Raw genomic sequence first — 25,724 nt, forward strand, 5'->3', positions numbered from 1 at the left:
TCCCTGATGCAACCCAATGTCAGTAGAGTCTGGTGGGTGGGAAGGGGCAGCAGCACCCTGGGCACCTCCTGCTTTTCTGCCTCTTCCCACATCGACCTCCAGCACCTGCCACACAGGTTTCACCCTCAGGGAAGAAAACAGAGGGTTTGGGTGGGAAGTGAAGACCTGAGAAGCAGCATGTTGTGCCCGTGAAAACACTCAGCTGTGACGGATTGGAAATTTTTTGGTTAAGTTTCAGATTTTAGACTTTTGCCTTGAATCTTGAAGAGCAGAAAAGCCTTAATCAAAACAGTCTTTCATTTTCCAAATGTCCCCACAGCCGGAAGCAGCCTCGCTGGCCGCCTGCCTCCAGGCAGGAGATGTGAATCCCACGTTTTCCTGCAGTTACAGTTTCAACAAATTAAGTTTTTCCAATGGCAAAAACCCTCCACTTTTCCTCAAGAGCATCCTGCCGGTTCACCCTGTAAGCAAATAAAGCCGTAGCAATCCGATCCGGGTGAGTCATCCCCGTGGGAGCGCCGGGAAGCGCAGCCAGAGCAGGGTCTGCCCGCGGCACCCCGAGTTTCGGAGCCGCTCTCCTCTTAAAGGCGACTCTGTGCCCCCGGCGAGGCAGAAGCGGGAGGGCTGTGGGTGAGTTTCAGACAAATATTTCCATTGCAGTCAGAGAAAATAGAAAGTGATTCTCCGACGTGGCACAAGGACACAGCAGCGGTGCCTGTCCCCAGGTCCTGCCCGGCAGGGATGGCAGCACAGGGGTGCTGGGAGCCCCAGGACTCCAGTGCTCGGTCCTGCACACCGTGAAAACATGGACTGTTCCACGGAGCAATTGATGTAAGATAATTCAGAAGAAAAAAGATGCCCAGCCTTTGCTCAGGAGGAGACTGCAGCAGAGGTCAAGAATCTCCGGGAATGATTTGCCTCCCGTTCCAGGGGGCACCTGGATGTCATTCCCATGCTGTCCCCATGTGCCACATCCTCTGCAGTGCAGGTGAACCATCACCTTCCCCTGTTGATTTGATCCTGCTCTGGGCTCAGGCTGGAATGGGACTGAGCACTGGGATTCCTGGGGCAGGATGGGGTCAGGATGCATTTCTTTCCATTCCCATGAATTTCCCAATGCCACAGAGACTCCGGTGGCCCTGGGGAGTTTCCAATCTGCTTTAAAATGCTGTTAAATTGCCCATGTGCAGGGGTTTATTTATGCTCATAGGACTGTGGTCTGAATATTTCATTTTAAAATTTACATCTGTGTCACTTGCGATGCTCAAATAAGGTTGCCATGGAAACCCCTCATTACTGGGTGAGGATGCTGGCAGTGGTGCCCAGCCCGAGAAGCCATGGCCAGGAAGGACCGGGCTCTCCTCCCTCCTGCCCACCTGGCTGCAGCTCCCGCATCCAGTGGCAAATCTGCCTCTGTCGGAAAAGAAGAGGAGAAGAGAGAATCATGGAATCATTGAATCCTGGAATGGTTTGAGTTGGAAGGGACCTTAAGCACCATCTCATCCACTCCCCTGCCATGGGCAGGGACACCTTCCAGTAGCCCAGGTTGCTCCAAGCCCTGTCCAACCTGGCCTTGAGCACTTCCAGGGATGGAAGAGAGGCATTTCACCAATGCCTGCTGCTCATAGCAAGAGACTCAGGGACCTGCTGCATTGGCAGAGGATGTGGGGCTGGGACACGGTCCTGGGAGACAGCACATACCCATTGTCACACTTGATCCCAGCACCGGGCTGAATCGGATGGAAAAGCCCCATGGACTGGCCATAGGTGAGTGGGTTCCTGGTCCCAGGTGGGAGCAGGGAGTTTGTCAGGGACTGCTGCAGGCGGCGGGCAACATTCCGACAGCATAACACTCCTGAAAACCTGTTTCAGTGGCAAATCGATCCTACTTGTGCCTGACTGGTGAATTCATGCTGCTTGTGCCTGGCTGACTCTGCTCAGGAGCAAGGACACCACCAGGAATACGGGAATTAAACTTGCAAACCTCTCCCTTCCACGTGTTCCCGAGAAGCTCGTAACTGCTCTAACGATCCGCAGCGGCCTGACAGATGCTGGGAAATTACACACTTCTCTGAGCTATGAGGAAAATAGATTTTCCTCCCCAGTGCTGCTTCATGGAGCTGGAATCAATGAGACTTTGACTCTCGGGCATTTGTTTTGGCCACGCCAGCTCCGTGCAGGCACCTGTGGCTTTGGGCAGGTCCCCTCACTCTGGAGCCTGTGTGTCCCAGCGATGCCCCAGCCCTGGCACCCTGGCACCCCTCACCCCTGTATCCCACCTAGCACAGAGCAGCCCTGGCACAGCCCCAAATACCCAGGGATGAAATCATGCTGGGAATTGCCTAGCTCCTTCCCAAAAGGACACGGGAGGAGCAGCACCAGCAGCTAATGAGGAAGAGGAATTAAAGAGGCTCATCCAATTATGGAGGAATCAAGAGATTCGCAGTGTGGAAGCGATACAACTCATCGCATGCTGACTGTTCCTAAATGGATCCCACTGCTTCCCCAGCCAATGTGAGAGGAATTATCCTGATATTCCAAGAGCAATACACAGACTCGTGGGGACCAGGGGCCAGGGGGGCAAAGCCATTACAGAGAGCGGAACTTTGATGCAGGGATTGGTTTGAGTTTATCACAGATTTTTATGATGTCAGGTATAAGAAAGGCACATCTGTGCCTGTCACAGGCAGACAGACCCGGCTGAAAGGAATTAACCCAGTGGGTTCAAGGAGGCATTAATTTTTGTGGAAGCTGAGCCTCTCACTAGGTGCAAATAGGAAGTTTTCCATTGAGCTTTCTAGTCTTCCTGGTAAATCCCCAGTGCCAGAACTCCACCTTGGCCAGATGCACCCCCAGGATTACCACAGCCAGCACCAGACAAGGAATCCGAGGGCAGGGGGACCTGCTCTCCCTGTCCTCTGCTGCCGTGTCCCCATGGGTGTCCTCACTCTAGAGAGGTTTGTCACAGGGATCACAAAATCCCAGAATCGTTTGGGTTTGAAGGGACCTTAAAGATCATCCAGTTTCACCCCTGACGTGGGCAGGGACACCTTCTGCTAGACCAAAACCTGTCCAACCTTGCCTTGAGCAACTCCAGGGATGAGGAATCCACAGGGATGAACGAGAAGAGGCAGATCCATTCTGTATTCTCCCAGGCTCCCCAAGCGGGGTGTTTGCTCCTCAGGGCCCTCCCAGGGAGAGGAAATTGGGTATTTTGGCAATTTTTCAGAGTACAAATTGAAGTGGGGGAAAAGAAGCTCCTTCTTTCTGCACCAATCATCCAGCCTAACCGTCTACATCAGGGCATAAAATTAAATGGGTTCCTAAAGAGAGAGTATATTTAGCTACAAAACCCCGTTCTAGTCAGCTCTCTGCAGCTAAAATAATTAATCTCCCATCACTGTTAAGACGTAGTGGAGCAGATCTGAAGAAGCGAGTGACGGGATTAACTCTTTGGGAGCAGCTCATGCTCTGCTCGTTCTGTGACACCACAGGGGTTCCTGGGGGCTCCTGCCTGGCTGGGCTCTGCTCAGCTGTGTCCCTGCCATGCCAGTGCCTCTCGGTGCCAGTGCTGCACAAGCCAAGGTGTTGGCAGGGGTGCTCTCCCCTGGCACTGCCTCTGGGGTGGTGGAGGGGACCCAGAAGCAATACAGGAGCCCCAGCAGGGACACAAGAGCACTGGCAGGGATGCAGGAACCCTGGCAGAGTTGCAGCCCAGGTTTCAGCAGCTCTGCTGTGGGCAGGACATTGCTCACAGGGAGTGAGCCAGGACCCTCTGTGCTTTCAGACCCAACCACAGAGCCCTGGCAGTTCCTGCCACCTGGGACCCACCTGGGTAGGCTGAGGAGGTTGGAATGCCATGGCCAGAAGGGCTTTACCTCTGAGGGCTCCTCTCCCTGACACACTGATGTCCTCAAGCTCCAAGGAGCATCCCTTGCTGTGCCAGCCAGGGGTTCTGTGGGAGTGTGGGCACCACATTCGTGTCCCTTCCTACCCTGCCTTGGCCAAGCACATGCCAGGTGAGGGTGAACAGCCCGGGCAACCCACTGGACACCCCAGAATTGCATAAGCTCTCATCCAGTGGGTTCAGTCAAACTCCCTGCCCCTGGGGACACTGGAAAGCAATTACTGGATACACAGCCCTAAAACATCTGGAGAGAAAAAGTTTAGTCTGATTATAATTGCTGATTGTTTCTCTGCCTGGCTATAAATCATTCATGGACTCACTTCCAGGCAGTCACATCCATGCAATGTCTGACTATTCAGAACCTCCCCTGTTGTTCTACCTGTCTGTGGTGTGTTCACAGTTTGGTTAGTTTTGATTTCCACTCCAGAAGTGGAGATATGAGGTGACAACGTGATGTTAGAGATGCAGGTGACCAGAGCACCGGTGCTCCCTGGGCTGGGGCAGCTGGAGAGTTTGGCTCCTGTCAGAGCTCACAGCACAGCTCCTGAGCGACTGCAGTGACGGGGGAGAGCTGAGCTGCCTCTGCTCAATCTGTTTGGCAGCTCTTTATATTTCTTTCACAGGATGTAACAGGAATCACAGTGTGGCTCCAGTCCAGGCTCCCGAGAGAGCAGCAGACACTGGCAGCACCTCAAGGTGCATCACTGCCTCTCCTGTAGCAGCAGGGCAGGACACGGCTGGCACCGCTGCTGCCCTTGCCTGCTCTCCTCCGTGGGTTTTTCCAGGGGTACTCCAAAAGATTGTTTTTGTAGCACCCCAAAAGTTGCCCTGGGGCATCCCAGGGCAGGATTTGAAGCCACCGGGTCCTGCCCTTCTTCCTGGGTTGCAGAGGTGTCTCAGAGCAATGAGGATGGCATGGGTGACATCTGGCACAGGGCACACAGGTGTTTTCTGCTCTCCCCATGGACCCAGACAGGCTGTTCCCAACACAGGGATGCAGAACCCGGGATCACACCATGCATGGGCTGAGCTGGAGCTGCTCAGGGTGAGGGACTGGGGACAGGGTTGGGGGTTCTCGGTACCCCAGGCTGTGCCTCAGTCCCCTGCAACACCTGCAACAGTCCCCTGGGGTCTCAGCTCTGCCTGCTGGGACACTGTGTTGGGCCAGGCATCGGGGTCAGTGTGTCCTGATGATGGTCACAGTTTGCATCATCCCAAAGATCTGCTCTGGAGGGGAAATTTTTCCAGGCAATGCTTTTCTTTGCATTGTCTCCTCTTTGAGGCCATGCAGGAACCGTGCAGGAACCATATAAGAACCAGTGCTGCCTGGTGCTGCCCGGTGCATGCTGGTGCCCTTGAAAAGACCCTGTTGCACTGCTCTGAAATGATGCAGCTCTAGTGCCTAATGACTCCTGACAGCTTGTGAACGGCCCCGCTGCCGGCAATCAGGAAGGCAGGGAAAGCGGAGGGTTACTGATGGTTGTGGTTATTACAGTTATTGGGCTCCATCGATTATGGGGACGGTCTGTGCTGCCGAGGCTGGCAGGAGCTAGGGCACAGCCGGCGCTCTCTGTTCCCATTCCTGCACCACTGCCAGCCTCGTGTGCCCCAGCAGAGAGGGCAGAGCTTGGAACTGCACGGGATGGCCGAGGGATGGGATGTGCTGGGCTCCCAGACGATGTTTCACAGCTTGGAGCAGTGCCAGCAGATGTGATCCCAGAACCACAGAACCACAGAATGGTTTGGGTTGGGAGGGACCTTAAAGCTCATCCAGTTCCACCCCCTGCTGTGAGCAGGGACACTTTTCACTAGATCAAGTTGCCCCAAGCCTCGTCCAGCCTGGCCTTGATGCAGGTTGTCAGCCAGTCACCCCCTCCATTACTTAGTGTTTTCCTCCTAAAAAAGCAATAACCTGCACTTCGTTGCCAGATCCTCATTGTGTCAGGACAATTTGGAGTTTGGCAGCAGAGCAGCTCCCTGTGCCCATGGGCACATCCTGCTGCACAGATCTGTATGGGAACCACAGCTTCCACCATGCCCCTAGTGTCCAGAGTCTCCTTGCCAGGGATGTGCTTCTGCACTGGCTCATTCCTTCAGAAACTAACCCCTTTGCAGACAAGATTTGCCTGAAATTCAGTTTTTAACTTCTAAAAAAAATTTTCTCACTAAAAATGGAGTTTTTCTGGGGGTGCAGAGCAGCAGTTTGGGGTTGGCACAAGCTTTACCCCCTTGCCCTGCCCCAGACCCTGGGACCATACAGCCCACCCCAGGTCCATCCCTGCAGGGTCCTGGGCTGCTGCTGCTGCTCCTCAGCCCTCACCTCATTTCCAGTGACACAGGTTTCTATATAATTAATTGTCAGCTGTATCAACCATCAGTGATTTGTGTTTTAAAGATGGCCTGGCAGAACTAATTCCACTGCTGCACGATGCTGTGCTGGATGATGATAACCCATGTACAGCTTCTCCCACGGAGCCTCATGACGAACTGCTGCACTTTATTTTAATTAATACAGATAGCAAATATATTTTCATTAGCCATCAGGATGTCAGGAAAGGAGCACAGTCCTCCTGCATGGCAAGCAGCAGCTTCACTCTTGGGGTTGGGTGCAGCCCTGCTGAGTCCCCTGCCTGGCTCCAGCAACCTCTGCATCCCTCTGCATTCCTCCTCATTGATGTGCACCCACACAGCAGTAGCTGGGCAGGCACAGGGCAGAGAGTTTCCTTTCAGCACAGTATTGGTGGCATGACGCATTAAATCCTAAAACCCTACTCTGTGGCAGCAGCCCCCAAGGCTGGAGGTGCAGTGTCTACAGTGGGAGCTCCCATCCAAAACCTCTCCCAGGTCTCTCCTCCCTCTCTAGTGCAGGAGAACATGCAATTACAGAGCACATTCATAATTTCTCAAATTTAGAACAATTAGGCTGGCTCCCCGGTATTTCTGACGAAAGCAGCCCCTTGTTCCCTGAGGAAGTAACAGCCTTCCTTGACCTCTGCTCTATTATTCTGTTTGATTGATCTTGATTATATCAGAAAGGATAATGATAAGCTTTTGGGAGGTGCAAGTACATTGGGAACAAAGAGGTTGGGCGCTTTGCCCAGGGCTGCTGGGGTGGTGACAGCTGTGCCCAGCTAATGAGGTGTGGGACACCCCATCCTCTGCACCCAGTGTGGCTGCCAGGGCAGCACCAACACCCAGGACATCCCTGGACTCCCCAAAATGGAGAAAGGGAAGGCTAAAAGTGTGTTGTAAACAAGCAAAGAGGATTTGGTCCTCCAGCTGGACTGTGGCCAGCAGCAGAAACTGTGTCTCTGCCTCTCCCACTTCCTGTAGGAAACTCCCATCTGCATCAGGGCACCTGCCCAGCCTGGGGATGTGTCACCTTCTCCTGTGCCCACGGGGATTTGTTGCCCCTCCACTGTGTTCCACCTTGGGAACAAGCACAGGGATGCTGACAAGGGGCATGGAAGCAGATCTCCCTTGTAAGGGACTGGGCAATGTTACTTTCCTCTACTCTGCCCCAAAAAAATCCTCAAATAGAAAAATCAGAAACCCCACGCACTCAAGTTACATCCTCGTTGTTCATTAATCACAGATGGATTGAGTTAACCAAGAAAGCCCTAAAATGCCAGCTCTGGAGGCTCATTTCTACCCCCAACTCTGCCTCAGAATGGGTGTGCTGGGGAGGACCTGGACCTGCTGGAGACCATCGCACTTCCTAGTGGGCAGTTCTTTGGTTTTCCAGCTTTTCTACTCCCATCAAAGCAGCTTTGGCACCATGTGACACCAGCAGTACCATGCTGGGAAGTGCCACTCTGGCTCAGGGAGCTGCATCGCTACACAAGCCTCTCCAGAGAGCTTTGATGTTGAAATCAGCATGTGGAGAGGGGCTGTGTCAGATGTTCCTTTTGTATTCCTGTAAAACACGTGTGGTATCATTGGTGTCTGGGCACATTTTCTGCTCATATTATCTTTGGCACACCCTGATGAAGGGGAAAGGTGGTGAGAAAACACCCAACTCTTCTTCCCAGCAGGTAAAGAATCAGCTAATTATAAAACCCTGCTTGTCACTCGCCTTGGATAAGGGTTTTTTCACTGCTGCTATTGTTTATGTTCCTACAGGGTAACGGTAATTTTTAATGTCCTTTTGATAGCAGTGTAGTATGATTAAAAGAGGCACATCTGAGACATAAATCTGGTTTTAAGCATCGCCATTTTGACATGCAATATTGAGCACTCAGGGATCAGGCTGAAGGGTCCTGGGCATGCATAAAGTATTTTCCATGAGAGAAGGCTCTGACCTGTAGCTGGGGATGGTGCTGGGGGGCTGAGGAAGGAACTTTCAGAGCTAAACCCCTGTTTCAGAGGTGACTCTGACTCCAGGATCGTAGCCCTGACTTTAGGCAGGTTCCTGCCTCTGCCATTTGCTCAGGCTTCTTGTTTTGATCAAGGATGCAATGCTGTATAATTTAAGAAAGGCTTTGCTCCTGAGGCCAGTTTGATGCATGCGGAGTGGAAATGTGGAGAAATACAGCCCTCCCCCATGGAAGTTTGATCAGATACCTGAGCCACTCCAAGAGATGTTGTTTGCTATGACTCAATTCAGTTTGTGCCTTTGGGTGACAATGTGCCCACCAGGACAACAAGTCACAGTCACCCTGTGCCTCATCCTGTCAGTGGATGGGCTGGAGCCCCTCTGCTACTGAGCCAGGCTGGGAGAGCTGGAGGTGGTCAGCCTGGAGAAGAGAATGCTCCAGGGAGACCTTAGAGCCTCTTCCAGTGCTTAAAGGGGCTCCAAGATAGCTGGAGAGGGACTTTGGACAAGAGCCTGGAGTGACAGGAGAAGAGGGAATGGCTTCCCATCGCCAGAGGACAGGGTTAGATGGGATATTGAGAAATTCCTGGTAGTGAGGGTGGTGAGGCCCTGGCACAGGTTACCCAGAGAAGCTGTGGCTGCCCCAGTGTCCCAGGCCAGGCTGGACAGGGCTTGGAGCAACCTGGTCTAGCAGAGGGTGTCCCTGCCCATGGCAGGGGGTGGAATGGGATGATCTTTAAGGTCTCTTCCAACTCAAACCATTTCAGGATTCCATGCTTAGCTCTAGCAGAGCCATTCAGCCGTATCAGATGGATCCAAGGAAGGAGACTTGGGGGTCCTGCCTGGAACCACAGCTCAGCGGTGCTGGGGAACCAGCTGGGCTGCTGGAGGTGCAGCTTCCCTTTCCTTGAAGGCTACAGATAAACCCCAACCAGAGGAAGGGAACCCTTTTTGAATTTAGATGTTGTAAAAGACATTTTGCAGCAGAAAAACTGAAAAACCCTGCCCCTGGGGAGCGGGCTGCAGCTGCAAGGACTCTGGTTTTGCTGCACCCTTCCCTTCCTACCTTTCCTAATGAATTCCAAGAAAGCCTCAATGCATTCCTAAATGGGAACACAGCCTGTGTCCTTCACAGTCATCTCCACAACAAAGCCAGCGATCTCGCCGCTGGCAGCCACGGGCTCCTCTGTGAGCTGGAAACAAAAGCTGAAAAGGAGCCTTTCTAGTTGTGATTAGAAAGCTTGAAAAGTTTGGCTTTTACTTGATATTGCCTCACTGATTTCATCTCCGTGGCAGCTCCGAACCTCTGGGGGAGAGGAGAGCAGCCCAAGCCCCTCTCCAGACGACGAGCACGGATTCTGCTGTGTGAGATGCAGCTCCAAGGGCCCAGAAGGAACATGAATGGGAATGTCTGTGCCTGTTAGGATGCTGCACTGGGTTTGAACGCTGAAAGCTGGTTTCCATCCTTATAGAAGGAGCAGCACCATTGCCCAGCAGATGCCAGAGAGTTCGGCTCCCCCCAGGAGAGGACCACGGGCACCCGGAGCATCCCCACGATCCAAGGAAATCCCTGACCGCTGAAACCATCAGCACGCAAGTGACCCCAACGGTGCCAGTTATTGTCCCAAAGCCACAGCCACGCCCCACTCCCTCCGATCTGGGGGGGAAGCAGAAACTCGTCCCCCCAGGGCTGCTCCAAGCGGGTGGATGGGGTGAGGGGGTGGGATGGAGGTGGAGGGGGGGGCTGTTTTGGGGGGTGGGTGTGTGGAGGAACTAAATTTAATTATTTTTTTTGGTAAAGAATGCATGAGGAAGAGAGATTATTGGGGAAATTTTCTTGGGGGAAAATTCTGGCACAAACTGCAATACCTCAGCGGAGGCTGGGGACTGAGTCTTGGATAAAAATAAAGCAGGAGGCGGCAGCACCTTCCCGATGACATTCGCTTCCATTCATCTCCCGCTGCCGCCAGCGTGCACAGGCATTAGGAGTTACGTTTTCCTTCACTATTTCTCAAATATATTTATGCTGGGAGATGTTTGTGGAGGTACATCGTGTGCCTGGGGCAGAGGATTAATTCCAAACTGTCACCTCGCTTTTTGATGGGTTTGTAAATTCTGCTGTTGATTTGCACTCGCAGTAAATTGATAAAATCCTCTTTCCAAAAACCTAATTCACTATTTAGAGCTCAACAGGGTTTTAGACCTCATTGGCTCACATATTTATGTAAATATAGTGTCCAGCAGCAGTTTAAAAACTGCTTCGTGGATAATATGGATGCATGATAAGGAGTGGAGGGAAACATGTTGTCTGGTGGGGGCTGTGTACCCTGGAAAGGAGTTTTTCCTTGTCTTGGGGCCCCAAATTTTGGGGTGGCTTTGCAGTGGGTGGCTGCTTTGGAAAGTGTTACCCCAGGATCTTTCCCCTTTGCCCCAGAGCAGATTAACCCCAACAGTGTTGGGAATGGTCTGAAGTCTCTAAGGATGTTCTCAGGACATTGGACATGTCCACGAGGACATTGCTAAGCTGTGTCTGCAGAGCTCCTGCGGTGGGAGGGGATGTGCTGGTGTACTGGGTGCACTGGGAGCTCTTAGGGCTCATGCCAGAGTGGTCTGTCAATTTAGGGACTTTGTATCTTTGCAAATGGAAGTTCAGGACTGTCAGGAGTAGCCTGTTTTTTTACTGAAATTGCACTCAAATCAGCATCAGGAGATGCAGTGCCTGTTTCTGCAGATCACTGTGCAGCCCCATCATCATGGAAGAGATGCAGGGTGGCAGAGGGGACATCAGAAGTGATGTCCTCAGTATTGTCCCCCAGCCACCACTCTACCCGAGATGAAGCATCTCATCCACAAAATGTTGCCATGCTCCATTAATCCACCCTAAAAAGTCAGATGGAGATTCTCTCTTGAATTTTAAATATTTTCAGCCATTCTGACTAGCTCTGAAATTGCCCTGAATTGACCGGTTTCCAGAACATTCCCTCACTCCCCCTGTTATTCCTGTGCCTGCCTGCCCACTCCTGCCCTCTGTGCCAGGTCCCCGCAGTGGTGCCCTTGACCACGGGCTGGAGCACGTCACCAAATGTCCCTTGGCAGCCCCAGGGACCAGGTTTGCTGTCCCTTCCCTGGGGTCACCCTGCAGAGCTGCCCTCCCAAGGACACTCCTGGCCCCTCAGCTCCTGGTTTTGGCACATCACACACCACTGTGCAAGACAGCGAGACATGAGAATCCTTCTTGCCGAGCAGATGACGCTGCTCCAGGATCCACCCCACAGTTATCCCTTCTGTCGTGCTTCAGGTTTTGGATGCCTTTGCATTTGGCACCAAATTTCCTTCCCAGACTAAAGCTTTGCACTTGGAATCGTGCCTTCGGAGCCGGGCTGAGTGGCCAGGCTGCTCATACGATCCCTCCTCTCTGCCAGAAACTTGGATTTCGCTTCCATGAAGTCTCCTCACACCTTCCTGCCACAGCCATCTGTCCTGGGGTGCTTTGCCCTCACCCCTAGGAAGGAACAAAGAGCCAAACCCCTGCGGGCAGTCTGCCAGGCTTTCTGGGGGTTAAACACCTATTGCAGGAATGGGATCCTGGGGTTGGAAAAAGGGAGATTGGTCTGGATAACTCTGCGCTTAACCTTGCAGATCTGGGAATCCAGACAGAGCCTCCTCACTTTGTGTCAGGAAAGTGCCAGGCTCAGCCAGCACTCAGGGTTGGTCAGCTGCTCTCCTGGCCTCTTCCCAGGGAAAGGAAAAGGAGGAAAAGGAATAAAAAAAGAGATGGCTGAGTCGGGGCTGTGCTCTGGGAGCATGCCAGCCGCAGCTGCACCACCAGCAGGAGCTCCAGCAAGCAAAAAGAGGGAACAGAAGGGAAAGCAGGTCCTCAGCACCTCAGAAACACCGTCCCTCCCGAGCAAAGGTTGGGAACAGCACTATGTCCATGTACCCACAGCCTTGAGCCCCCTGGCACCATGGGACAGAGCAATGCAGCAGAGGATGCCCATTCCAGGGGCCTGTCACTCCCCTCTGCACCCCTGTGGCTGGATTTGTGTGCCCCTGTTCACTCCCCATGGGTTCTGGCTGCAGCCAGGACGAGGACACTCATCTGGATCCCTGAGTTACAGCTCAGTGCAGCTCCCACAGCTGTGACAGTGTGACACTAAATCCCAGCAGCACGCTTCAAAGGGCTTGTTATCCTACATCCATGTCATCTAAGGAGGACACGGGGCCAGGAATAATATCTTCTCAAAAGCACTGGTGGAGCTCCCTGCGAGCTGAGCCCCACTTTTACAGCTCCTGGAAGTTCCTTCCTGACATAACCTGGTTTTTGGGGGTCCAGGGGCTGCCAGGGGGCCCAGAACTGTGCCAGGACCCAGGCACTGGCCATGGCTGCTCAAGCATCCCCCGGGCATAGGGATCCAAGCCAGAGATAACCAAGGCTTGCATTTGGGTATGAGCCAATGCCATGGGCTCTAATGGAAATCCACAACATGTAACTCTCCAGTATGGAAAATGAGTCTCCCTTGCTCCCAGCTTTGCCCCTTCAGTCCCAGGCTCCAGTTAGCTCCTCCAGCTGCCCAGCTCCATGGATCACCTCTGATTTTGGAAATCCTTACGGATGAAGTCTGAAACACAACAGAGCTGAGTGAAAAGGGGGTCGCTGCAAGCATTGGAAGTTCATTTATTTCCCTTCTTCACCTTCCCAGTGGTGCAGGTGACCCTGCAGATGTTCTGGATTGGCACTGGAGGGATGCTGGGTGCCCACCAAAGCTGCTCCACCCTCACACAGGAGACAGTCCTGGGGTTCCTTCCATGGGAGACAGTTCTTCATGAATTTCCCAGTGTGGGTCCTTCCCACAGGCTGCAGTCCTCCAGGAACTGCTCCACTATGCATCCCTGCCACAGGGTCACTCCTTCAGGAATAGGCTGCTCCAGCGTGGGTCTCCCAGGGTGTCACAAGTCCTAACAGCAAACCTGCTCCAGCATGGGCTTCCCACGGGGTCCCTGCTCCGGTATAGGGTTCTCCGTGGGCTGCAGGTGGCTCTCTCCTGCCCTGTGGACCCCCACTGGCTGCAGGGGCAGAGCTGCCTCACCATGGGCTGCACCACGGGCACCTGCAGCACCTCCTCGTCCTCCTCCTTCGCTGACCTTGGTATCCGCAGGGCTCTTTCTCTCACATATTCTCACTCCTCTCTGTGGCTGCCGTTTCCGTTTTGCAGGTATTTTTATCCATGGATAGAGCAGGATGTGGATAGAGCAGGATGCGGATAGAACGGGACCAGCCCCATGGGACAGAGCGAGAACATCCTTAACAACTTGTCTGTTAACAAGCTGTGAAAGGAGACAGACAGCCAGGAGCTGGCGGCCTGTCCCTGGAATGAAGGACACCTTCCTTCCCTGAGCACCTCAGCGGGAATGACTCCAGTTGCAAAGTCTTTCTCTCTCCCTTCTCCCGGCTTGTGCAGGCTGAGTTACCTGACACTGCATTGGACCTGGGGCTGCAGCGAGAGCTGCTGAGGCACCTGCACCATGTGGACCTGCTCCCTGCATCCCATCAATCCAGCATTGCTCATGTGTGCATCAGCAGAAAAAGTGATCCTGTGAAGCAGGTCCTTTTGGGAAGGGCTCTGGAAAGTGCAGAATAGAGCTATGAGCAGCAGCTGAAGGGCAGCAACCCGAGTCAGAGATGCCAAATCCTCCCTTCCCTTGGACAGCCCCCCCCGAGCCTTCCCTCACTCTGTTCTTTGCCCCCTGTTTTGGGGGGCACCAGCTGGGGGGGGTGGGGTGTCCCCATCCCCTCTGCCAGGGCTGGCACCAGCTGCACCCCAAGGTTTCTCCTGACTTTGAGCCCCTGTGCTGCCTCACGAAGGGGCATGGCCGGGTACTGCCCATGGCCCCGACACTCCACATTGATGTGGTTCATCCTGGTGCTCACCCCACTCAAGCCCTGATGGGGTCAGGAGGCTGGGTGCTGTTGAGGTGCCAGTGTCCCCCTACACATCCAGTGGGTGACCCCCCACAGAGCTGTGGGTCCCTGGGGCCAGAGCAGGGACGGACACATCCCCATCTTACAGAGCACCCTGTGCCTGGCAAACCAAGTGGTTAAAGCTACAAAACTCTCAGCATTGAATTCAGCAATTTCATACCCCTGACAAGAGTGTAAATCCATCCTGATGGACTGGAAAATTGGAAAGCCAGTGCTCACGCAGTGTTTCCTATAGACATCTCTGAGCTCCTGAGAGATGCACTCGGTGGCAGGCCCCAGTTCCAGCCGTGTCGCCCTCGTCATGCTAATTAAAATAGAGCCTGTGTTTTGTAACAGGATTTCCTTGGAGTGTATTTTACTGATCAGTAACCGCTTTCAAATATTTGAAAAATAAAATCGCATCAAGTAAATAACTTTTGGATTGTCACAGAAGGTTAGTCTGTTTTGAGTTTTTTTGTGCCCAAAGCCCGCTGGAAGCAGCTGCACTCATCGCAGTGACAGAGGATGGAAAATACACGGATTTCTGAGGCTGCTTGTAGTCCAAATCAAAAGCTGCATCTTATTTAATCATACAAAGCTCATTTCATTAAAAAAACAACTGTTTGCACAGAATGGGATAACAAAGCACCCCAGTGCTTAGCACTGAGCATGGAACATCCCTGCCTGCTGGCAGGATGGGCCATACTCACACCTGCTGACTTTGATGCCCACGTTACCTGCCCAGCAATGCCCTGACACCCCTCTGCCTCATCTGTGACGTACTATCCATTAGCTTCCAAACCCAGCACAATCTGACTTCTGAGGGCTGGATCACACACTAATTTGTTCGGCACTTCCCTTTTCACATGGTTTGCGTTTCCAAGACCTCTGCCTGGCATTCTGGATGCCAAGGGAGCACACTCAGCTGTGTGCAGCCTGCCTCCTCAGCCCCAAATCCTGGTACAGATCCCTCAAGGACAAAGTTTAAAATGTACAGAAGGAAATGTCTGTGACACTGTGACATCTAGAAAACTATACTTAAAATGGCATCTTTGTATATTCATAATGGCAAGAAATACGGGAGAAGCAGACGGCTAAGAGAGACTAATTTCATTTGCTCCTAGTCCAGGCTCTCCCTGTCCTTTCTGCCAAGGAGGAGAGAAGGAAGAGGAGCCATTTGCCATGGCCTCTGATAGCTCTCCATCAGACAATCCCCATTCCCGATATCTCCGGCCGCAGAGCCCGCGGGCAGCCTGGCCCTGTGCCGTTATCTCGTTGCTCGGGGTGCTGCCGCGAGAGCTCACCGTGCACTTGTTGCAGCCCTTGCCGAGTTCACGCTCAGTTTTTCTTCCTGCTGGACACACCTGATTCTCTGGAAACAGCCTCTCGCGGTGCTGCGCTCACCACACGGCCAAAGGAATCTCTGTGCCTTGCTACTGCACTGTGACAGCCAGCCTGGGGGTGCCCAAACCCCTCGGAGAAGGGAGGGCACAGATCACGAGGCTACAGAGGAGCCCAAAGCTCAGCACCCCTGGCTGCGTTTCTGCTCCCGGCACCGCAGCCTCGGGAAGGGTTTGCTGTCTCGTCACAGCCTCTAGTGGACACCCTAAAAGGGGTATATTTAGAAATCCTAGATCTCCCAGGGGTCTGACTGTGCCCCTGCCATGCCCAGTGACCAGACTTTGCCAGGGGTCGGTCCCAGCCCGAGACTGCATGGGCAGCACAGGCAAGCATTGCCCTCTCTGCCCACAGCTGCCCACACGCCCCAATGTTGCCCTCTGCATCATTTCACGGTGCTAAACAAATATCCCCGCTGGTGACCGTGCTCCCTGCACGCCACTGCTCCCTGCACGCCGCTGCCCGGAGCCTCCTGGCACAAGTCCCTGCGGAGAGACGTGCCTGTGTTGCCTGTTCCGCTCTGTGCCGGTGGGTGGGTGCGAGCGGATGCCGAGAGGAGAGGAGAGGCTTTCACACCTCCTCTCTGGTGATCTAAATGGCTTCACCAGTGCAGAGTACCAAAAGCCACCAGCCGAGCACCCGATGGGTGCAAGTCATGTGAAATTGGTTGTTTCTTGAAAGCGTGAACTGAAAGAGCAGCAGATGGAGCACAGCAATCTGACTCTGCAGGGTCTGATCCTGCTCCCCCCCCCAAGCTGGAGAACAGCATGGTTTGCTGGTCTGGGCCCTAACTGTGTCCCTCTCCACACAGATCAACAACCCTCCCAGGCATGGGCAGAGCTGCCACATCACCGCTGGCTCCAGGCTGTGTAGGCAGGAGTTGAGCTTTTACAGCAATAATTCACCAAACCTTGTAAAGGGTCAACAATTTATCAGCTCACTCTCTGCCAAGGAAAGAGGAGTTCGGCACGCTGTGTTCTCCTATCCTTAGATTTATGGCAGATCATGCCAAATCCTGTTCCCAGGGAGCTGGGCTGCCTGCTGATGCTCCCAATGGGACTGGGGCAACCCTCCTGCCTCCAGCACACGAGGCAGTGTGGGAGCTGTGAGCCCCATACTGGGCCTGTGCTTGATGGATTTGCTTCCCAGCTCCTCCAGACCCCCCCAGGGGGCTCAGGGACCATCACCGCACTCATAACCCACCAGCAGCTTGGACCAGAGTGTCTGTGTAACCAGAGGAGCATGCCTCTCTGTGCCCCCATGCTGGAACAGGATGCCAGGACTGGCAGGGACTTTGAATCTGATTCCTCCACACATACATGCATGTCCATATGCAGAACACAAATCCATGCAGGTGAGAGAGAAATGCCATCCTCTATGCTCATTTCTGTCTTGCTGCCCAGAAAGGATGGATTTTGTAATACAATCCCTGTCTAGAGAGCTCAGTTTAAGGCCAAAAAGTCAAAGTCATTCAATGCAATCTGAACATGAGAACAGGGACCGAAGAGGGCAGGCAGCATTGCACAACACTCCTGACTCCTGGAGTTGGTCGTCCTTGCTATAAACCCCCCATCAGCCCTGGAGGGCAGCCTCGGGCCCCGCACACACTGCAGCACTGGCAGACACCAGCCTCTCCCGTTCTCCCACTGAACAATCCGCCCCGGTAACCCCATCCGGACACACACTCAAGCCCAGCTGCCTCATCCCAGCACCCCACCAGTGCCGAGGGACCGGATACAGGCACCACTTTTGTCATGTTTAAGCCCCACGCGAGTTTGTGATGACTTTGCCAAGTCACCCGCGAGCACGTCCCAGAGCCTATTCTTAGGTCTGTCATCGCGGCAGTGGGAGCGGGAGCGGGTCTGCGTGGAAACGTGACACACGCGGAATGAACATGCAGCCCCTGGACAAACACACCCCCTCACGGCCACCCCCTGCAAGCCCGAGACGGTGGGACAGGAACACCGGTGGGGACTTGGCAGTGAGGGCTGGAGGGACCCCGGGGGCTGGGGACACACAGAGGACTGCGGACACATCGGGCTTGCCTCCCTGTGGGAGGTAGGCGGAGGGTCCGGCACGGCTCCCGGGAGGCCGCGGCCCCTTTAGCCCTCGGTTCCCCGTTAGAACGCGGTTCCCGGAGCGGCCCCGCTCAGCCCGGGCGGTGGGAGCTGTCCGCCCCGCGGTGCTGAGCCTCCGCGTCCCGCCGGGCCCCGCTGCCGCTGCCGCTGCGCTCCCCCGCAATGCCAGAAGTTTCACCCCGGCCCCAGGAGCAGCAGAAGCTAGGGGTTCCCGGTCGAGGATGCCACGGCCAGTTCCAGCAGACCCTCCCGGTCCGACTCCCCGCTCCCCGTCCCGGCTGCACCCCCCGCCCCGGGCGGTGCCCACTCCCCGGAGCCGGGAGGCTCTGGGCCCCGGGGAGCCCCGCAGCCCCGGCCCGCTCCGCCCCGTTCCGCCCCGCTTACCTGGGCGCGGGGCCGCGGGGGTGCCGAGCAGCAGCAGGGCGAGCAGGCAGAGCCCGCGGGGCCCCGGCATCCTGCGGCGGACGCGGCGGAGCCTCCGCGCCGGGGCGAGCTGGGCGAGCCGAGTCGAGCCGAGCCGAGCCGAGCTGAACGGAGCGGGGCCGCGTCGATCAGAGCCGAGCGGAGCCGCGCCGCGCCGAGCGGGGCCGGGCCGGGGCGGGGGCGGGCGCTGCCGCCGAAGCGGAGCCGGCGCGGGGGCGCGGGCGCGGCGGAGGGCGGACCGGAGCGGAGCGGCGCGGAGAGGAGCGGAGCGGAGCGAGCGGCGGGGGAGGGCGCCGGCGGCCGCCCCGGCCCCCGCGCAGTGCCGAGCTCTCCGGCCCCGCCCGCAGCCCCCCCGCCGCTCGCCCCAGCCCCACCGACCCGCTGTGCTTCCCGGGGACAGTTCCCCACAGCATCCTCGGTCACACGGTTCCCCCGTGGCTTCCTGCGTGCCCCCCGGCTCTCCCTGGTTCCAAGAGCCCCAGTACCCCCCTAACCTGGGCAGTGCTCCCTACTGCAGGCCCCCGCTCAGCCTGTGCCCAGTCTCTCGTATGGTCTCACTGTCCCTTGTCCCCAAGCCCCCCATAGCATCTCAAGCCCCTCTCAGCATCCCAACTCTGCTCAGCACCCAAAACTCCCCTCAGCACCCAGAGCTCCTCTCACCTCCCTCCTCAAGGCAAGACCTACCCCCATTCCCTGCCCTCTGGCTCCCAAAAAGCAGACTATGAGTAGGGCAGTGGTGCTATGGGAAGGCTGATACAGGCCCTATGGCCCCCTTGGGGGGGACACACTGAGGTCTGGTCCTGCTGTGCCAGCCAAGGCTGGCTTGGAGAGAGTTGCACCTGCCTGACCTCAGTGGGGCAGGGGCTCTAGGTATACAAGAGCTCACAGTTTGTGGGTGTTGTTCGGGGTCCCCTGTAATGTGGAACTGGCACTGTGGCTGTGGGTGAGCACTGGAATGTCCTCAGTCCTGTGGCAAAAGAAACAGCACACAGACAGTCCCTGCTCAGCACCTGGCCCTGGAGCTCCACAACCTCCCTGCCTACGGAGGGGACCGTGGGCTTGACCGTGGGGCCCTCTGCCCGGTCTGGTCCTGCATGTCCTCCTACCCAGGCCACCAGCAGCTGCTGTGAGCCCAGGGCTCCCAGCAGGCCCCTCCTGAGCCCATCAGAGGACACGGTGTAATTACACTGACTTTGATAAGAACAGGAACAGAGGCTCCGTTCTCTTGAAATCCCAAATCCTGCCCTGAAATGTTTACTGTAAACCACCTCCCAGTGAGAGCTGCCTGGTCCTCCCGACCTCTACGCCTGTCAAGTCAGATAGCCAGGACAATGTCACAAAGCACGACACGAGTGTCAAACAGCACGAGACAGAGCGCAGTCTCTCCCCCAAACAGCCACTTTGTTGATGCTGCCATCTGAGAAGTCCCCGCTACCTTTGGGAGAGCAATTACACTGATCCCGTTACCTCAGCAACAACCATCACACACTGGTGTCACTACCAATGCCACCACGCAGAACACATCAAGTCAAGGAACTGTCCAAACACGGAGACTGATCCTGCTGCCGTTTTCCCTTCTGGGCTTTGCTGAGCTCCTTCCTCCACCGACACCGCTGGGAGTGGAGGCAGCAGCCTGGGGATGCTGGGGAGCAGGCAGAGGGTCATTTGCATTCCCCGTGTCACTCCGAGCCAGAGCCAGCTGGGAGCAGTTGGGCAGCAGGCGCGAGAAGGACAAAATGAGGAAGAGAGAGAAATCACTGAGAGGTGCAGTGTGTTATTTAACACTGTCATTTTCATATCCAAGTGGGACTCGCCTGCTCAGAGGTTTAATTTGGTTGAACAAAGCTATCTGTGGCAGAGCGAGAGCAGCCTGCTCTGCTCCCCCTCTACTCCAGCCCCGCTTCTCTCCCAACCTGACATTATTAAAGATAAAAGTTGTCTATCATTTAGCAGTTCTCCTTGAGTGATTTTTATTGTGCTCATCTGCATTGTAGTAAACTCCTAAGATAGCCAGATAACAACAGCAGTGCCATGGAAACAGGCAGGAAAAGAGACCAAACGCTGTATTTGTGATGCAGAAATGCCCACGAAGTGGCAAAAGTTGTTAGTGTTGGAGAGGGAATGGTGAGGCTTGAGCCTCAGCTCCTCAGCCAGGTTTAGGCAGTGCAGAGAGGCCCAGCTCCCACAACACAGCACTTTGTGACTCCAAGGCATCACACTTGGGGAAAGGAACCCTGTGCTGGGAGTGGTGCTGCTTAGTGAGCCCAGGGGGGTCTCACAGCAGTACTGAGGTCCCCTTGTCCCTCCAACCCTTTGCTGCAGATTTGAGTGAGCTGAAGGCAGGAGTGTGTGTGGGGAGACGGGCTGGGATGAACTGCAGGATACACCATGGGATGCACTCCCCAGAGCTGGTGTGGTTGGAATAATTTCCCTCTCACAGCCACCACTGAGGCCTAATGGCCTGTGAAATTCCAACCTGAGAAACAGCGGTGATGTGTGCGGGAGAGCCAGCAGCCTCAGTGCTCCCGGGGTCACTGTGCTCCTGCTGCTCCTGGAAATACCAGGGCCCTCCTGCCTGCAGGTGGGACCTGTCATCCTGAACCCCCTCCAGCTGGACCAGCCCTTCCAGCGTTGTGTCTGGCTGTGCAGCACCGTGAAGCACCAAGCACCACTGACCATCGGTGAGTGCGCAGCCCTGCTCCATACTGGGAGTGGTGCTGACAAGAGCAGGTGAGACATGGCCTCTCAAGCTCCTTCGGCAGCACTCAGGGCTGGGCATGTTTGCAAGGTCAGAGACCTGAGGTATTCCAAGGAAATAAGAGAAACATCTCCTGAGGCCACTTTATGGGCATTACTCTAATTAGTGCCGTGTTCATTGGCCGTTACCTCAGACCTTTGATTAACAGTGAAGAAAATCAATAACTGCTCTAAAATTTCTGATAAGTTTTGCAGCTAATTTTAATTTCACATTTTAATCTTGTATTAATGTCAATCTTAATTACCATAATTAAGTCAGATGTGACTTAGCAAGAGCAGCTTGAAGATAAGATATTAAAGGCAGACGGTGCCTTTCTGGTGAGCAGGCGAGTGCTGCTCACAACGGTTTGGGTTGTGGCTGGTGTCTGTGAGCCAGGAGATCCCTCAGGGAGCACAAAGCACCTGCTTTCCTATCCCTCTTAGTGTCCTCAGTCTTGCCTCATTCTATGCCTGGGGTCTGCCCCCTGCACTGCCATTGTGACCCTGAAGCCTTTCATTTCTGCTTTGCCTTTGTTCCAGGTGCCTGAGCCTCCAGCCACCTCACACCGCTGCTCCTCAGCACTCAGGAGTGCAGGGAGGTGACAGCCCCACTGAGCTGGCCCTGTCTGTGCTCCACTTGTCATGGCTGCTGAGATCCATGAGATCCAAACTGCCCGGAAAATCAATCTCTCATTTATTTTCGTGACGGTGATGCAGCAGCCCGGTGCTGCTGCGTTTGCTCTGCAGTTGTGCCTATTGATCGCCGCCCACTCTCAGTTCCCTGCACTCGTGGGGCAGGAGCAGCACTGCCAGGGGCTCTGTCCAACCTGGGCATCACCTCCGGAGCCCTCAGACACATCTGACTTGTGGGAAGCATCCCACATCCTGCATCCCACATCCTGACCCTGCATCCTCACAGCTTCTGCCCCCCACAGCAGAGCAGGAGAGTCCCGGGGGGAGATGGGGACAGAGGTGCTGGAAGGACAGACCCCACCAGGGTACATCCACGACTCGTGGTTCCAGACCCAAAACATGCCGGGGATCCTGTTGAGGATCACAGGATGGTACAGCTGTTCTGTGGGGGTCCTGTGAGGGCACACAGGGCAGATATGGGGTGCCAGGCTTCTGACCCCAAAAGCCCTCTGTGCACATAGGGGACCAGCCTCCTCCCTGCAGCTTTCTTGGGAAGCTTTCAGCCCTCCTTCACAGTGCCCGGGGGGGCTTCAATGGCAGAAGGAAGCGGAAAAATAACCTCAGCTTTAGACTTGGAAGCTGAGGTCTCCCATAGTGCAGCTGAAAGGAGCCATCCCCAGGCTCCACTGGCTGAGGGCATCACTGGTGAGTGGCAATATTGTCCCAGGGCAGAAAAGGCCTTTGTTCCTCTGAGATGGCAGAGCCACTCCAGCCTTTGGCTTTGGGAGCTGGCTGCCTCCCTGCTCTGCCTTCCAAACACGGTGCTGAATGGGGGGTTTGAGCCAGAGGACAGGCTGGGATCCAGCCCCTTTGAGCAAGTGCCGGCAGGCACAGCTGGGGGCCCGCTCAGGAGGGAAGTCCTTGTTCCTTGTCAACAGAAGAAGACTTTGCATGGCTCAGAAATAGGCTCCCTATTGCCCACTGGGGTTTGGAGGGGACTGAGGGAAACAAACCTGCTGAAGGGATGGCAGGCAGTGGCGTCCCTGTGGAGCGGGAGGGAAGGGACCCGTGGGCAGCCCGCCTGGAGTGCTGGGTGGCCTGGCCCCCGCACTGCCCTTGACCAAGCACCTGACCAGGGCTGGGGGCTGTGACCCCCAGCATCACCTCTGCACTCCATCAGTGTCCCTCAGTGATGCAATGTCCCTGTGTGGGCCATTGGCCACAGTACAGCTTCGCAGAGTCCCTGTGTCACATCCCAGGGAGCCATCCCATCACAGAACAAAGGCTTTCACCCCGCAGCAGGGATGAAGCCTGCAAGCACCTACCTGCGCCCATGACACCTTAATTCCCCAGCCATAAATCAGGACATTGTTTTATCCTCTATGCATAATTCATAATTCAGAGCTTAATTAACTAAAGCTCCTCGTGGCAGTGCCCAGAGAGTCTCCCACCAGCTCCAGGCACTGCAGCTCTTCCAGCTGCTCCGATCCATGGCTACTGGGCTCTTTCCCAAGGTAATAGTGCTGCTCTGGTTGCCATATCCATATCTCACTGTTGCACTGTGCTGTGCTGTCCAACATCTTTTAAAGACTTTTTAATTGTGATTTTCAGTTTTTCGCTCAGGCAGGATTTGCATCAGGCAAAGCCGGTGGGAGCAGCCAACGGCCCCCATAGACTGACCATCCCCACAACACCTGGAGAAATCTGCCTTCCACACAGTGCTGGCTGCTGGAAAATACCTGCTCTGGGGAGATTTTCCTACCTTGTCCTCCATTCTCTGCATCCTTTGCAGAACCGGTATTTCTGCCAGGATGCTGCTGGCGTTTACTCATCACATCCCAAATACAAATTGCAGGAGAAGTTACTCTGCACCCAACACTGATACAAAAAATGGCATTCGTAAATCCAGGAGTGCACAGATCTGTTGTCCTCTTTGGCAATTTTCCTTGAGGAATAACAGGGAGTTTTTATGAAGCGAGGTAGAGTGCAGCATGACTATAGTGCTACCCCACTGCCTCTGGAAAAAGGGATTTCTTTGCATTATCCTACACTTACTATAACCTACTAATTGTCTCCAGAAAGATGTCCTGACTTTCTCACTCACACCAATGTCTCCCCATGTGTTTTAGGGTCCCCTGACCCAGGCAGGAGGGCACAGCACCAGTGCTCAGCACCTCAAGCTGGGCAGGAACACCTAGGGGGAAGACTGGGACAGGATAGGATGACCTGAGTGCAGCCTGCAGACCTTGGCCCTCAGCACCAACCATAGGTAAATATTTTTCATCCATCCGGCCCCAATAATTTCCCCATGGGAATCATAAAAGCAGTCTCGAAGGAGCTGATGCAATCAGCATCCCTTGGTGATGCTGATTGGGAATAATCCCCGAGATGCTGGTGAGACTGGAGTACCAATGATGGGTGGGAAGGGGAAGGAACAGGGAAATAAGGGAAAAGAAGGAAAGCACAGATTACAACTGGCACCAGTAACCATGGCATTGTGAAATCCAGATTTTGTCCAACAGCTGACTGTGATCTTTGAGGAGATGATGCATTTGATGGAGGGAGGTATCTGATCACTGTCGTAGGTTGTTGTGATGTATTTGATGTGGCATCAGGCACCATTCTCACAGAATCAGCGTGATGCTGTATCAGTGCAGCACATCTTAAGTGGGCTGTGAACTGGCTCATTGACAGATCTTGGAGAACAGACAGATGAGGAGAAATCATCTTCACAAGGAAGAATTATTAATGAGTCTGTTCAGCTCTGGCACTCAGCACTGTGACAGCTTCACGTTGTCATGGTCTGCAGGTAAATACCAAATCCCTGGTGGTTGCTGTACAAGCAGGAGATCAGGGCTGGTTAACGGGAGCGGGGACGTGCAGCCACATGGCACAACCCAGATCACAGCGCAAGTGAATTATTAAACCAGATGCAGTCTAGCCACTCAGATTAACTCATTTCTGTGCCAAGAAACAGAGGGACTTGGGGGTCCCAGAGACTGGAGTATCCCTCAGCAGAAGCTAAAGCAGGAGGCATCACTCAGGTCAGAGAAACCTCCTGCAGCTGGAGCAGGGAGTGGTGCTTTGCTTCCCCATGGCAGTGCACAGGCAGTGGCAGCCCCACAGAGCACACTCCTGATGGGGTCTGTGGTTTGGCCAGCAAAGCAATGGGCCAGCAGCATCATACCTGCTCCTCCGTTGCTTTGGGCATCACCCAGAGACCAACACCCATGAACTGGGTGACACAGGGAGCAGGACAGTGGCACTAACTCCGTCTGTGCCTTTCTGGGGAGGTGGTAGCCCCAGTGCCCTGGGGCTGGTTTTCTCTGCATAGGATGGTTGATCTCTTTGTGGGGGGAAAAGGGATTTGTACTAAAGCTCTTTGCATGAAAAAATAAAATCCATACTGTGCTGCTTTGCTCTGCCCCGGCTCCCAAGCTGTGATGTTTCATTGATTAGCTTGTAAGAGCTTGGAGCAGAGCCCGTGCTTTGCTGGGAGCATTTCCGCAGCTCCCGCAGGTGGAAAGCCATTAACCGCCTTCAGCCTCTTCTCTCCACCTCCAGCCTCGTCCCTCCACCTCTCGAGTGCCTTTGGGTGGACGCTCTGTAGTTGTTTTAAGAGAAAAGCCCCTAAAACACACAGTCGCCACATGAGGCTGGGGCACTCACACTCTGCCTTGGCCTGGGGGCTGGGGGAGTCCCAGGCACAGAGTCACCACTGGGGCAGAGCCACTGCCCAACCTGCAGCACTATGAGCTCACATGGATACAGGAATATTTATTCCCAGACATTTTAGCAAAATAACAGCATTTCACTTGTGCAGAGCAATTATGGAGGCTTGCTCAAAGATCCTGCTGCTGCGTGTGTCAGTGTGATGAGGGGCTGGTAATAAAGCTCCCGGCACTCACTAAGTGCTGCCATATAAATGCCTCCTCTGGAATAACAGCGCTTTGGCTCCCAGCACCTGCTCACATCCTGCAGACAGGGATTTGTGGAGATGGAAGGTCTGGTGTTGGGTCCTGGTGCTTCATACAGCTGGTTACGGGATCCGGTGGCTCTTCCTGGCCCCAGGCCCACCGACCTCCCTGTCTGCGGAGGAGCAGCACCTGGGGGACTCCACAGGGATCCAGGCACGACTCGGAGCTGCGGAAGGGAAACTGGGGGGGGGAGGAGGAGGAGGAGCCAGGCTGGAAGCCACTTGTGTGGGGCCCTGGCAGGGCTTCAGCATCGCAGTGTGTGCGTGTGCGTTCGCACGGTGGGAGATGTAGCGCAAGC

At 54.8% G+C, this 25,724-nt stretch overlaps 1 protein-coding gene across 2 annotated transcripts in view; it reads right to left on the bottom strand.

Annotated features, from left to right (window-relative positions):
- Window positions 1-18,228, bottom strand: part of SEZ6L (seizure related 6 homolog like) — a 36,719-nt gene extending 18,491 nt beyond the window's left edge. For both annotated transcript variants that reach the window (XM_027722310.2, XM_027722309.2), the window contains exon 1: window positions 18,042-18,228. In XM_027722310.2, the coding sequence (XP_027578111.1) occupies window positions 18,042-18,111 (70 nt within the window). In that variant the 5' untranslated portion in view covers window positions 18,112-18,228. The remainder of the gene's footprint in view (window positions 1-18,041) is intronic.
- Between the last annotated feature and the right edge of the window lie 7,496 nt (window positions 18,229-25,724).

Source organism: Pipra filicauda, unplaced genomic scaffold (assembly GCF_003945595.2).
Source record: "Pipra filicauda isolate LSUMZ 115617 unplaced genomic scaffold, ASM394559v2 scaffold33_size4404698_pilon, whole genome shotgun sequence".
NCBI lineage: Eukaryota > Metazoa > Chordata > Aves > Passeriformes > Pipridae > Pipra > Pipra filicauda.